At 33.4% G+C, this 15,140-nt stretch overlaps 1 protein-coding gene across 6 annotated transcripts; it reads left to right on the top strand.

The window, feature by feature from the left end:
- Positions 1 to 614: 614 nt before the first annotated feature.
- On the top strand, positions 615 to 9,841 carry LOC114181908 (UBP1-associated protein 2A-like). Of its 6 annotated transcripts, none has more exons than XR_003603960.1 (3): positions 615 to 2,045; positions 9,309 to 9,451; positions 9,539 to 9,841. XR_003603960.1 is itself a non-coding variant. In XM_028068574.1 (2 exons), the coding sequence occupies exon 1, from the start codon at positions 711 to 713 to the stop codon at positions 2,043 to 2,045; it is 1,335 nt and encodes a 444-aa protein (XP_027924375.1). In that variant the 5' UTR covers positions 615 to 710; the 3' UTR covers positions 6,890 to 7,305. The 6 variants fall into 6 exon arrangements, 4 of the variants coding, with proteins under 4 accessions (XP_027924375.1, XP_027924373.1, XP_027924374.1 ...); XR_003603959.1 differs by having other exon boundaries at positions 615 to 2,057; XM_028068574.1 differs by lacking the exons at positions 9,309 to 9,451; positions 9,539 to 9,841 and adding an exon at positions 6,890 to 7,305.
- Positions 9,842 to 15,140: the final 5,299 nt, after the last annotated feature.

Below are 15,140 nucleotides of genomic sequence, written 5' to 3'. Positions count from 1 at the left end.
GAGATATATTAATAAGAGTAAAATTAATAATAAATCATTTCAGTTACAAAATTGATATACCTTTTTATTGAGAGATGTTAACAATATGTTAAAATAATTACTAACTATTATTTTATTCATAATAATTATAGATTAAAACAATTTTACTAATACTAAAACATTTAATTAAATTTTAATAATCATTAATTATAATATTTAATATTTTAAATATTTTAATTTTTTTATTAACATAATTTTTAAATATTTATAAATTATTATTGTTATTATTTATATTTTGTTTCAAAAATTACTCATAAATATAGAAAATCAGTTATCAAAATTAATTATGATATTTTAAGACTTTATAGGTTATTTTTTAAAATTATTGAAAATACACTTTAGATCTTAATTATAAATATGGTTTCTGTTAACTGTATTAAATAGATTAATTATTTATTTTAATAAAATAAATTAAAAATAATTAAACATGTTTTAAATGTTAATATAGAATATAAAGGTATTAAAGAAAACCTGCAACGAAATTGTAGCCCGAGAATCTACATGAGGAATTATTTTTATTAGATTTATTGGAAAAAAAAAAAAATCTTAGTTCGAAAGCATAAAAGAAAGACGCAAATATGACAAAGACCGAAAATTCATAATTTGGAACATCATCAAACCCTAACCTGAAGTTCCAGCAGCAGTTGAAATACGCTTATTCGACAACGACAATGGCGAGGAAGCGAAAACAGCCACCTCGTCCCGCCAAATCGGCAGAGCCGGCTCTCAAACAGCAACAACAAGAACAGCCCCAGTTGAATGTAGAATCAGAGTATAAAGAAGAGGAACAATACGAAGAAGAAGAAGAAGAAGAAGAAAGCCAGGAAATTGAAGAAGAATTAGCGCCAAGCAATGAAACCTCGAAGCCCCTCACCACGTCTTCATCCTCTCCAAGCGACGATGAGGAGCCAATCCAGAACCTTCTAGAACCTCTCGGCAAGAATGAGATCGCGAAATTTCTCATCGAGGCCGCCTCCAAGCACCGCGACGTGGCAGACCGGATACGCCGCACCGCCGACGCCGACCCCGCGCACCGCAAAATCTTCGTGCACGGCCTCGGCTGGGACACCACCGCAGACACCCTTACCAGCGCGTTCTCCCCCTACGGCGACATCGAGGACTGCAAGGCCGTCGTGGACAAGGCCACTGGCAAGTCCAAGGGCTACGGCTTCGTCCTCTTCAAGACCCGTCGCGCTGCGCGCAACGCGCTCCGCGAGCCGCAGAAAAGGATCGGCAACCGCACTGCCGCATGCCAGCTGGCGTCCGTGGGCCCAGTCCAGTCGTCGCCGGCGACGATTTCGACGGCGCCGGGGGCTTCGGATTTCTCGCAGAGGAAGATCTATGTGAGCAATGTGAGTGCGGAATTGGACCCGCAGAGGCTTCTGTCGTTTTTTGCGCAGTTTGGGGAGATTGAGGAAGGACCTTTAGGGCTTGATAAGGTAACTGGGAAACCGAAGGGGTTCTGTTTATTTGTTTATAAGAGTGTGGAGGGTGCAAAGCGGGCTTTGGAGGTGCCGCACAAGAAGTTTGAGGGGCATATTTTGCACTGCCAGAAGGCAATTGATGGTACGAAGCAGCAGCGAGTGGGGGTGGTGCAGGGTAGTTCTCAGAGCGGTGGGTTTGTTGGTATGGGGGCAGTACCAATGCCGGGGCACTTGATGGCTCCGGCAGGGCCAGCGGTAGGAGGAGGTGTTGCAGGGGCGGCGGTGCAGCCAGTTAATCCGGCAGTTGGGCAGGCACTGACGGCATTGCTGGCATCTCGGAATGCCGGGTTGCAATTGAATGGGTTCTTGGGTATTGGGTCACCGGCGACTAACACTGGCAGTTATGTTGGACAAGGGAGTGTGAATCCTGGGGCTGTTGGTGTTGGTGGGTATGGGAATCAAGTAGCGTTGCCAAGTTCATATGCAAGCCAGCAGCAGGTGGGGATAGGTGGATCTGGAAGAGTGCAGCAGCCTCATGGTGTGGGACAGTATGGTGGAGTTGTGCCTTACATGGGCCACTAGGTGTGCTTTCAGGTATTCTTTGATCATAAATTATTGCCATAATCATTATGAGAACCGCACTCACGTTTAACGAAATTTTTATATTCACTTGCCACCTCCCATTTTAACCCTATACATCCCCCCTCAAGTTTTGTAAATGATTATGTAGCAACCGGTCTGAGGTTCCTGTTGCTAATCTGTTTAATAGGTATATACTGTAAGGAAATAGATATGGAAGATTTGTGAACCATTAAGACAAATCTCTCATTTCTTATGCATTTATAGATTGAGGGGAGGTCCAAATGACGTCAACAAGAAGGAATTAGATCATTGTTGTTATTTTATTACTAGTATTATCATTCTTGCTTCTTGTTATTATTATTATGCATTTGCTTTGTTACTTTACTCGTGCGCTGATTAACAAAAGAAAATATGGAAAATTTGTTAAGTCGGTGTAAGTATGTTAACTTTATTGACTAATGTATAGGGTACTAGCTCTGCTTCGGGTATGATGCATTCATATTCTTTTCCTGATTTTTTTTTTTTTTTTGCATTGGCTTGTTTTTTCTGTCCTTAGCCTTTCACAAAGTTGTTGTAAAGGATTTTGGTCTGTAATTTTCTGATCTCATCTTGGAGATTTTAGTGACAATTTTTTGGGGTGCTGTTTGTTAAATTGAACATGTTGATTGTATTACGTGAAACTCAAACTATTTTTCTCTTCCTGCATTTGAAAGAAATTCTCTTGCATTTTTGATTTCTTGTGGTTTAACTGTTCAAGTTTGGATAATATGATACAAAGGGTATTGCAAATATGGTGGTGATAATATGGTAAGTGTACATTAATTGCATAGGATGCTGGAATGTCAATTCAGTTTTCTAGAATTTAAAATTTAATTTGTTAATACTTGCTGAGGACCATTGTTTGTGTTGATAATTTTCTTATAACTTATGGTGTGTTTAGAGTTTAAGTTTGAAGACCAGTCGGACTCAGGAAGGTCTAAAACATATTTTAATTTATCCTATACCCTGTTTAAGATGTGCATGTTAAAGGAACACAATGTTTGTTCTCCATGCATACTTGCTCTCAAATGATATAGAGAAGGATAATTTAATAATGTCAAACAACTAGCATTGAAAATCTCATGTGTTTGAATCATTAGGGTTGAGGTGACACCGGCATAAAATACACCTTATCCTTTTCATATTCTCGATTCCTTCTTTGATCCTTTCTCATCTTTTATCATCTCCATTGTTGAGTTGTTATTGGGTTTGGTTTACTATTGCATAGAAAAGCACGATAACTTTTGGGCACACAAACCAGACTTAAGTTATAGTTGCATGAAGCACAATGGACCAAAGTGGGAGAAATTCTAGGAATGACCTAGTTCTTGTTGTGGTTGTACGGACCTAAGGCCAGTGGGGCAGCTGATGTACATGTGTCACACCTTTGCAAGAAATCACTTCTTTTTAGTTGTACTAGATGGACATCCACCATCTTATTGAGCACAAGTGGAGGTGTAAAATTGGAAAGTTAGATAAATACACACTCAATTTAATTCTTCAGTTGTTCAAATTTCATTCTTTTGAAATGAGTTCCACAGTGTTACTGACTCATTGTATGGCCTATATTTGGCTAATCCATTTCAGTTTTTTGTAATAGATGTTTCTCACACTCACCAGAACTTATGATTTTGTTTTCTAAGACTTTTAATGATCTTTTGAAATGATTTTGTTTTCTAAGACTTTTTGTAATAGATTTTGAGCATTATCGCCTGTATGATGCATTTCAAGCTATTTTCATTGTGTTTATAATCTTAAGATTCAGTATGATACAATTTATAATTCACTATTTAAAATTATCTTGAAATTCATAATTTGTCTTGCATTTAATAGCTTTTTGTTGAAATGTCAAATCATTTTGTAGCTTGATCTTCAACTTTTTTATAACTCCAATCAATTTTGCCAAAAATTAATTTGTAGGGGTGACCTTTCATTTTCTTCCCACTTTGAAATTATTTTTCATGCTTTTTTATTCATTTTTGCAGATTCTACTTAAGCATCAGTCTTTTATTACTGGCCTGGTGATTCTTCTGAAGTTTAGGGAGCTGATGCAAATGCAATTGGCGTCTTTATAATGAAATATTACTTATGAGTTCTGTTTTCACAGCGTACTTATTTTTATATTTACTTCCCTTATAAAATATTGTAGTATTTCACTTTTAGTTCAAAATTTCCTTGAAGAACTGTTTTAGTACAATGAGTTTTAGTTTATATCTGTATTATGAGAAATCCAAGTTAAAGCCAAGTATGTTTTGAAATTTATGTTTCTGTGAAGCATTGAGCTTCTACTTGGTATTCAAGATTTTCTTTGTAGTGTTTTTCGTCTTTTATCTATTTTTTTTTTATTTTTATTTTCATGTATATTCTATTTTGGTTATTTTTTCACCCATGATTGTTGAATTGAAATACCTTGAAAAAATTGCTTAGAAACCAACTAATAATTTACTTATTGAAAAAATTGCTTAGAAACCAACTAAAAGTATGCTGCTTTCCTAATTTTGTTCAGTAATGTTGTAGACTTTAGCAACTACTAGAATTCCTCATCTATGACTTTTTCTGCTTTTTCCATTCCTTCTCGTGGAAAATTGATGATAGAAATGCTTCAGAATCAACGGAAAGAGTGGATTTTTATCGATGAACACTAAATCCCTGTTGGGTTTAGAAGATACAAAATGAAGTATTTCCCTGGATATGAGAGATTAGGATTTTCTGCACTCTAAGAATATGATCCTTAAATGACAAGATAATTTCCCTCTTAATCTCCCCAGTTTAGTCACAGGCAATATGCCTAATTTTTTATACCATATCAGTTCACCCACTTGACATAGTTAACCTACTTCCAATGGGGGTATCTATACTGTCCTCCAAAGCCAAAAGTTTCACATTGTCCTCAGGGAAACCTGTGGTTGCTGGAAGGAAGTTGCATCTATGTTCAATCAATTGAAGCATGATATTCAAGCCAATTCCACCAGACAGCCAAAAACTAGCTACCATTTCTTGCAATGCCCCATGGTTAGAATCTTGATTCGAACAAAAATGTTGTAGTGACAACAATAGCATATGATTTTCTTATCCTGTTGGTGCAATGTATTTCTTATCTTGAAGGGGTTGCTGGTTTAGAAGATATAAGGATAGAAAATTGACCTTCCTCATGTTCTCTCACCACCCCACTTCCATTACAACAATTATCACTCCCATTCTTCTATAGTGTTTTGGAACCACCCCATTTCTGCCTTGTCTTTCTGTGGTGGCATTCCGCGACATCCAAAGTGGCCACAATGGGCTGGCACAGGAAACCCGATTTTCAACCACTTTCTGCCACAAATGATCATTTTCCGATGATACGGCACTGCCGTCACCATCACCTGCTATTAATATTTAGTCCTTCTCATCCCTTAGATCTTTGATATCCACAACACCAAGACTGGAGCTTTAATACCTGTTGATCCAGCTGACATCCACAGAACGGGAAAATTTTTTGCACAACTGTACATGCAGAGAGAGGATGAAAGAGAAACTAATGGAATTCAATCTCCACTATAATGACTTCCGAAAACTGGTGCAGTATATAGCAATTTAATTCTAACCACTTAACCATGAAGTGCCAAACTAATTGGCATGACTCAGTTGTTCTGGATTTTTTTCTGGTCCTTATTCTAAACAATACCCCCTCCCGCAGAAGAGTAGATTCTTCCTCACAGCGTTCTTCACAAGGAGGGAGGTTTTGCCCATGATCAACACTTCTAAGTCACTTGCTGCTACTGCCTATCTGATATCCAACAAGTATGCTGGTTGAACCTGGAGTGCTAAGGCCAGGGTAGAGTTTTGCTGACAATCTTCTTTATAAATGATACATGAAAACTGGGTGGGTTGGTAAAGCCAGCTTACATGCCACCTGACCTATTTCTTTCTAGAACTTGAAGAGGGCCATGGAAACGTGACTGAGCTTTTGGTTGGGTGTTCTCGCAAGAGAAGTGCATCTTATAGGGCAGCAATTTGAGAATTGGAGTTTCAGCACTCGGCATAATGAATTTCCAAAATCTGCCTCTGCATTATCTATACACTATAGTTGCAACTTAACTTCTTATTGCCCCATGTAACTGTGTGACTAACTGACTAGTGAGTCAGTTGGCTCTGTTATATTTCTATTTTATCTAGAATGCACTTTGGTAATAAGTTCCTTATTCTTATCTATCAAGCAAACAAGAGGTTATTTGTTTGTGCCCTCTTCTTTCCGTACAGTTTTCCCATAGCCATGGTAATTTAAAATCACTTTTTGAGAATATCAAATTCATTAGGGGGTCTTTGCCAGCCACTGTAGAGATTGTCTTCTTTGCTTAAATGACCTGATTTTGCATTTGATGCTGTTGGTGTGCTGGACGTAGGTGGTCTTGTTCTCTCTTTTTATTCATACTCTCATGTTCTCCCTAGACACCAGTTGGTTGCCTGTGCTGAAGCAAATTCTTTAAATGGATGTACAAGACCTTTGGCTGTCATTTTCTAATTGGGTCATATTTCTCATTTTAGAAGCAGTTTACGATTAAAAATTTCTGAAGACAATATAGGCTAGATGAAAAGCATTCTACAGTGCTTTCATCGTTATTATTAAATTGGGCCTTCTCCCCACTCCTCTCCCCTCCCTCCCCCAAAAGGACACATTAGTCAACTGATTGTGAAACAACTTATATCTCTGTATATGGACGGATGGTGCATACCTTCGTGATTTTAAAATTTGCTTCTGTTAGAAGTGAAATGTTTGCATCTGATATCTTGACTTTCTTTTTCAATGGGTTGAATTCTTCCAGTGCTTGCAAGCATTTGCATGTTGTCTGTCATACAAGCTTGTGTATGGTTTTTCATACAAATTCTTCATCTGAAGTAGAAGACAGAGTTGGCAGTATTTCTGATAACGGACTTGGGTTATGATTGTTCTCAAATATAGAGGTGCTGAAATTTTAGGATGTATAATATAATTATGTGTACTTACATATAGTAGTTGAAAAAAGTGCGTGCATCGGCAATGTTGTGCTTGACAGCCTATTTACTAGAGAATTTTGCAGTTTAAAAATGTTCTCTGGCAGTGAAGTTTAGTGTAAGATTGTACTTTGAAATTGACTTAAAGAAACTTATTTGGTCGTGTTGGTAGAGGCATAGAAAATAAGTGCTGTTATTTTCGTTCTTTCTGTGGGTAGAACTTGTGGTTCCATTGCATTATGGATACCGATAAGTTGAAGTAAAAGATTCTGAACAGTTGGATTTTGCAGTATTTCTTTCCTTTGATTACTCTTTTGTTGGTCTTTTGTCTGTTGTGTTCATCCTTTGATGCCGCCTTATTTTGTCCATTAGTTATATTTTTTATGTAGCTATGCTTGAGATGTCAATTAGAAAGCTGGTATTTAACAAAATTACCTATGCCCATGTTGCTTTTGAATCTTTTTTTTTTTTTTTTTTTTTTGTGTAAATTGCTTTGATACTCCCTTTCTATTTTGTGCTTCATAAACTACACCCTCCATTCTTTTTTATAGGTCTGATATTTTCAATTGAATGTCTATTAAATGTTTTTAGTATATTAAGTATAAAATGTGAGATTTTATCGTTAATATAAAACGATATCATGGTTAGTATAAATTAATTAGTGATTTTTATTTTTTTTGAATAACAAGAGGTTGTTGTTGTCATTTACATCGATGGTGGTGGTGATGAACTTCTCTAGGCCAGGTCATCGTTATTTAATATATTTTCAATAAAAATAATGAAAGTCATATGTTATTATACATTAATGATAATATTAATTTATATTAATGATAAAATTTTATATTTTTGTAATGTACAAACAAATAAAATGATTAACAAGATAATAATTATGTTATTCTGTTAACGAAAAATTAAATGAAAGAACTTAATTGAAAAATTGAAAAATTTTAAGTATTTTGTAGAAAAAGAAATCTAGTAGAGATTTAATTGAAAATACTTAAAAGTGTTGGGACAAAATATAATCATGTATTTTTTGTTTTTGTATATTTGTATTCTTGAGTCTAGTTTTACATGGTTGGTTTAGCCGTTTTTTCAATTTTCATTTGGTATCTTCATGTCAAATTATTCAAGATACCGTCATTAAATAAATAATAGCTTAAAACCCTTCAATGTTTTTCCAAATATATGTTTAGCTAGAAAGAAAAACGCAAGGCAAGTGGTAATGGTATCTTATGAAAAAACTCCAATCTCAAGCCTACTGTCAACATGTTCGTGCTGATATTTTTATTTTCTTTAAATAATTTTGGAAGATAAAATATTGTAAACTCCTCAAATAAACAGTTTAGTTCGGTTTTTTGTATTTTTTAAACTAATAAATCCAGTTTTCTGTAGATTTTTGAAATAGAAGGGTCTGAACTAGAAGTTGAGTAATTTACTCAAGCATATTGTACCCAATAAGTTAATTAATAATAATATTACAGAATAATTTCAACAGAGTTAGGTTAGTTGGAGTTGTGTGTAAATTTTAGAGGAGAGTTTTGTGTAAGAAGAGGTTATTTAATATTATTTTCTTGTTGAATGGGATGAAGCCATCTTCACTTGTGTGATGTTGTAATTTGCATTCGAGCTTAGTTTCTGTATTCTTTTTTAATGTTGTAAGATTGGACAGAATTTTTTAGGGTATTTCTTTTTGCACCCCTTTTTTTTCTGCATCCTAAACATCTGTAATTCCCAAAATACACTTCATTAAAATTATAATAAAACCCCCTGTACTTCCCAACTTTTAATATTTTTTTAATTGAATGTTTCGAAGATATTTCTATTTCCAGAAAATACTTTTGAAATAAGTATAAAAATACATTTTGAATTGGATATTTTAGAAAGTATTTTGAAATTTGAAAATGCTTTTTAGAACCATTAATTTAAAAATATTTTTATATTAGATTGGGTATTTCTAAAGGTATTTCTGAAAATATCTTCTACAATATTCAACTTGAAAAAATATTTTTATATTATGAATGGAGTATTTTGAAAAATACTTTCTAAGTATGGAAATATCTTCCAAAATACTTAATCTAGAATGTATAAAAAAACATATATTACGAAATGGTAGATTGGAATGCATGCACCATTTCTTCTCATGACATCTAATTTCGATTGACCAAGCACACATTTCATTTTCTTTATCTACTTTCTATGCAACTGGTTGTCTCCTGATTTGCATTGTCGGTGGCATTGCATTATTTGCAGGTTGGCTTGCCATTCTACGTTCACACAAGAAAGAAAGAACCATCAAATTAGCTTGGAATGGATAGTTTGCCAAACAAGAAAAATTCTATGAATATGATCTATCTTGTTTGTACTTAAATCATGGTCAAGAAATTCGTGGAAAGGTAAAGCATAAAGTTAAGATATATAGTTTTATATCCATAACTTGTGCATTGTGTTTTCCAACCATCTTCTTTCATTTCACACAATAGGGATATATGCACACCATGGAAGAAGAGCCAATGTTGAAAATGGAAGGAGGTGTAGGGGTATATGTGCAACATGGAACAAGGGCCAAAGTTGAAGATGAATGAATCACCACCTTTAGAGCAAGAACCACATAGAGCGAACAAATCAAACTCAGAACAGACAGTGACCCTGATGTAAAACTGGACATCATTATGAGAATTGAATTAAAATGAATAATTTTTAGTCATTGTTGTTGTTATGCATCAAATGTATTTTGTTCATGTAATGATGATAAACTTTGTTCCATAAATAAAACCCTTTTGCTACAACTTATGTGGATTATTTTTTTAGCATAGGTTATACAACTGTTGAGGTAAAGCGCACTTTAATCAATGTATTGTAATAGTTTAGAAAAAGGCTGACAATGTTATGAATTCCAGTTAAATCCCATTGCTAATTGTGTGCATTCATTTTCTAGTATTTAATCTAAATTTTTTATTTAAAGGTTAACTTTAACCGATGCACTACAACCTTATAAAAAGGTATGATGATGTCATCAACAATGACAGATCTTATTGTTTCCATAGGGTGTGGCCTTTGGTTCCCCTAAAATTTTAAAATTATATGTAATATATATTATATTAGTAAAAATTAAATTACGTAAATTTTTATTTCTTTTTTAATGTATAACATTTAATTTAATAAATAATAAATTATAAATTAAATACAATAAAAATTAGACAAATTTATTGAAATATTTTTTATGTTCTCTCTAGTTATCTTGAGTTTCTTACATATTCTCATTCTTGTACTTTTTTCTTCTTCTAAAAATGAAATATAAAGTTACACACAAACTCATCCTTATTTCTAATGTATTATATTCCATTATTGAAAGGAACAACTCTCTTTTCTCTCACTTGATCATGAAATATTAATTTAATAAATAGTATTTTTCATTTCATTATTTTTTTGTATATTTATATTTTATGAATATAAAAGGAAAAATTATGTACTATATGTTTTTTAATAACCATTTTTTTAATTGTGACTTGATTATTATATATTTTTCATTTAGTAATTACGTCTCTCAATTTTTTATTAGATTTTGATAAAATATTTTTTATAGATAAAGAATAAAAGAATATATTCATTTTTTAAAAATGATAAAAAGGGAAAATATCTGTGAAGATGAAAACAAGACAAATTCTATTTCTTCACATATTTTGAATTCTTCATATACTTTGAAGCGTAAGGATCCAATTGTTGAATTAGATGACCATTTTTTTCATATTCAAAGAATTACAGGTGCAAGTGTGCAGTTTCATATTAACTCTTTGGAGCATGTGTAAATTTTGAATTTATTATTTTGGCTTCTCTAAAACATATGGTCAAGATCCACCATTGGCCATCAATGTTTTGTGAGGTGTTGTATAATGAGATTGGGCATGTTGCCTATTAATGTTTATAAATTTCCACATTAAGCAAGCCTATACTCCTACCAAACTCATCAGGCGATGGTTGTCAATGAAACTAACATTCATAATTCATTTTTTGTAGTTGTTACTTATGAAATACGCGTCAATTGTGTGTTCTTTGTTCCAACGAATATGAATCTGGAATTGTTGAAGCAAATTATTGGTAGCTACCATTGTTGTACAAATGGTAGAGTTGTTATATTTGGTTCACATACGACTAAGAACAGTTCACGAAGAGCGTGAAGTGGTTCCAATTTTAACCGACGAAGATGTAAACAACATGATGGCATAACACCTTCCAATCCCATATGATGTTCCCATTAAGCTTGGTTACCCTAAAACCCATTGAAGTTCCAGACACCAATACCTCAATTGCCAGCACAAGCAACAACATTGAAGATCGAGAAGTTTGTGTTTTTTCTTTGTGTTTGCCTAAAGAAGTTTGTGTCGTGGGGAGTTTTTGTTAATAAGTACCATGTACTTCTTTGAATGCTAATGTTTGTAGCAATTATCTCCATGCCTACCATGGACTTAACATCTATGAAGAAGTTGTTTAAATGTTCAGGAATTTCCACCTTACTGACTCAGGATTAAGGGTCTACGTTATGTTTTTTATCAACTTTTATAACACCTAACTAACTTTGCTTGCTTTCCAAAATCATTCCATTTAGTTGAAAAAATACTTCAAAAAATAATGATTACAATCTCTTTAAATTCTCCTTAATCACAACAATAAGGATCACAAAGTCATAGTCATGTCAATTTTTGCACTCTTAATTAAAAAGCTCTAGGTTATGTTTTCGACTAACTTTTACAATACCTAACTAGCTTTGTTTGCTTTCTGAAATCATTTCATTGTGTTTAGTGGAAAAAATACTTGATAAAAGAATGCTTATAATCTTTTTAAACCATTCCATTTACCAACAATAACGATTGCAAAGTCATAATTATGTGATTTTGAACCTATAATTAAGGGTTTACATTGTTTTTTCTCTAAACTTTTATAAAACCTTATTAACTTATTTTGGTTACAAAATCCATTAACATATGTTAAGTGGTAAAAAATAATTGAAAAAATAATGCTTATGCATTTCTTAAACCATTACATTCATATTAAACAGCCAAAACACTCGTACATAATGAAATCAACAATTACTTAAATAACATTCCACTATCTTACATCGCCAATTAGTAACTCCACCATTGTCAGTGGATGATGGCCCACAAACATAATCATGTCATTCAACCTTCATGAAATTCACATAGAAAGACACAATCTCCATTTTGTATCATATCTGAATGTCAATAAATTACATATTGAACATATTTATCATTCCTTACGAAAATAAACTCAGAACCTCCTTCTATAACAAATTTCCCAAGGATACAGTACCACACATGACTTAATTTCGACTCTCATTTGCTCAAGAAATGACTACTTATGATCTGCCACACATACTCATCGTAACTCCAATAAGACAAGTATAGAATGCAAACCTTCCATTTTCAAAATCAAAACCAACATTAAACGAATTAAAAGTATTCATTTCCTAAACAAACACCATTTCAACTTATTATGCTATCAAACTCCACAAGTTCTAAACATACAACCACTATCCTTATATACTACTTTTCAACAAAGGGATATAATATAACAATTAGGTTTGCATTATCAACCATGACAACCCTTCTGACCCTTGTTTGAAAATCATTCCACACACAATTCAATGTTTGATTAAACTTTACTACCACCTTTATCGGACTTAATTTCTCAACTTTATTGGGTAAGCGTGCCAAATAATGACAACTTTGATCATAATTCAATCTAACATGTGTTGAGAGATGGGTTGTCTTAGTATTTCAGTCATTAATTTCACATGCACTCTGTTATCAAGACAAGACTTCTCACTTTTATTAGGTAAATGTGCCAGACAACGTTAACTTTTATCACCCTTCAATTTGACGTGTAATGAGAGATGGACTGACTTGGTATTTGAATCAATAATTTCACTTGCCCTTTGCTAGGAAGACAAGATTTCTCAACTTTATTGGGTAAGCATGCCAAACGTGTGTGAGCTTTTAGTACACTTAAATCTAACGTGTATTGAGAGATAAACTGACTCAATATTAGAATAACAAAATTTACATACATTGTCGTGTAGACAAGACTTCTTAGCTCTATTTGGTAAGCGTGCCAAAGAGATGTTAGGTTTTAGTGTAATTTAGTCTGATGTGTATTAGTAGATGAGCTGAATTAGTAGTATTTCAATCAGTAATTTAACATGCACTCTGCCAGGAAGCAAGACATCTAAACTTTATTGGGTAAGCCTACCAAACAAATTAGCTTTTAGTAACTTCAATGTGACGTTTATTAGATGATGGACAAACTCAGTATTTCAATCAATAACTTCACATGTACTATGTCAACAAGAAAAGACTTCTCAACTTTATTGGGTCAACGTGCCAAACAACTTCAAAAACCCAACCTCACAAACACTAAAATACTTCCCCTATAAATACCAACATCATACAACACAATCCAACCATAAACTATCATACTTTTACTTTGGCAAATAAACTTAACTAGTGTCTTCTCTCTTTAAACATCAATATAAGGAGAACTTTGGTATCAACAAGGCAGATAACTATTCAAATTCCTACCTTGCGACCTTACAATAAACATTCGCTTAAGTCCACGCTCATTTAAGTCCGCATTCCGTACAAATCCACATTTGAAAAGGGAAAATTTTTGGATTAATAATTTTAAGACTTTATCTTCACAAAAAATCACATAAAGTCATTTGAATTTATATTATGTTACATTTTGTTATATATATATATATATATATATATATATATATATATATATATATATAGAAAGAAAATATATGAATAAAACAAAATAACTAGTTTCTTCTGTATCATATCCTTTTATATCTCTCATATTTTTACAATCCCTACAAATTCTCAACCCTTGTAATATTTCATATTGTATTTATATGACACCTAATATTCTATATTGTAATACGACTTTTAAAATTTCATAAGTCTGCATCCCAATTAAGTCTGCATCAAACTTTCAAGATCAAAATGCGGACTTAAGCGAATGTTTACTATATTTGCAAATAGGGAAATCATAAAATGTGAAGATAATGTGCATTTCCAATGTGAACGTCTAAAACTCTTTCGCATACCATACAATTACACATTCAACCTCCTTAAGGAAAAATGTGCACAACTCTACAAACTCCAACCAACATATCCATCAACAAATTGTACTTCCAAAGGCTCACAATGAATTAACAAAGAGTCAGTATGTATGATGCAGCTCAAATAGTAATAGATTGTGACATCTTACAAATGATTATTTGTAAGTCTCAAATTCCCATTAACATAATAATTGAATTGTATGCTACCTTTACAAGGTCAATTAAAGAAATACTTTCTCTTTTAAAACCAACTCCCTTAGCCTCTTCCAAAAACCCAAACCCCATCTTGTGTTCACTAGTAATAATTTATTTTGGAGGACCTCTCAAAAAGTCAAGCATCATGGAAAGTCCATGTGGTTATAGTCTCACATTCTCATCAAACACCCACGGAACCATGTCAATCTAACGCAATTGCACGTTTAATGAACTCCACGAAAAAATAACCCAAAAACTACATTATAGAGTCTGTAGAAGAGTTACTGAAATCAACTACCATCATCTAGTAAGGGTAGTTAATAACCACCTTGTTCATTAAAGGATTGAAATCAAACATGATATTGATGTTGCACAGATGATCAACCGTTAGAAAAAAATTCAACGTCTATACCAATTTGTACTATATACCCACACTTGGAAATGCATTGAATTGTTCATCTGCCTTTTCCCTGACTTTGGATCCCTTTTTAACCTCTCTCTAGGGCCTTTTGTCTTCTCTATTTAGGAACTCCTTCCTTTGTGTCTTTATTTTACGTTCCTTCAACTCCATAACATCATGCCTCCTTTAATGGGCAATAATTTTGCATAATGGCTAGGTCCTTGACTTGTGTCCCCTTGAGCCTTTCTATGATGCCAATTGGGGAGATTTGCAATTAGGCCAATGGGGAGATCGACCATTGGGCCTACCACCACAATATACAGGCCTACAACCACTTAAAAATTTA

This window comes from Vigna unguiculata, chromosome 4, assembly GCF_004118075.2.
Source record: "Vigna unguiculata cultivar IT97K-499-35 chromosome 4, ASM411807v1, whole genome shotgun sequence".
Lineage (NCBI taxonomy): Eukaryota > Viridiplantae > Streptophyta > Magnoliopsida > Fabales > Fabaceae > Vigna > Vigna unguiculata.
This window is presented reverse-complemented; position numbering and strand designations above follow the sequence as displayed.

Coding starts and splice junctions, on each gene's coding strand:
- LOC114181908 (XM_028068574.1), top strand. CDS start 711: ATGGCGAGGAAGCGAAAACAGCCACCTCGTCCCGCCAAATCGGCAGAG.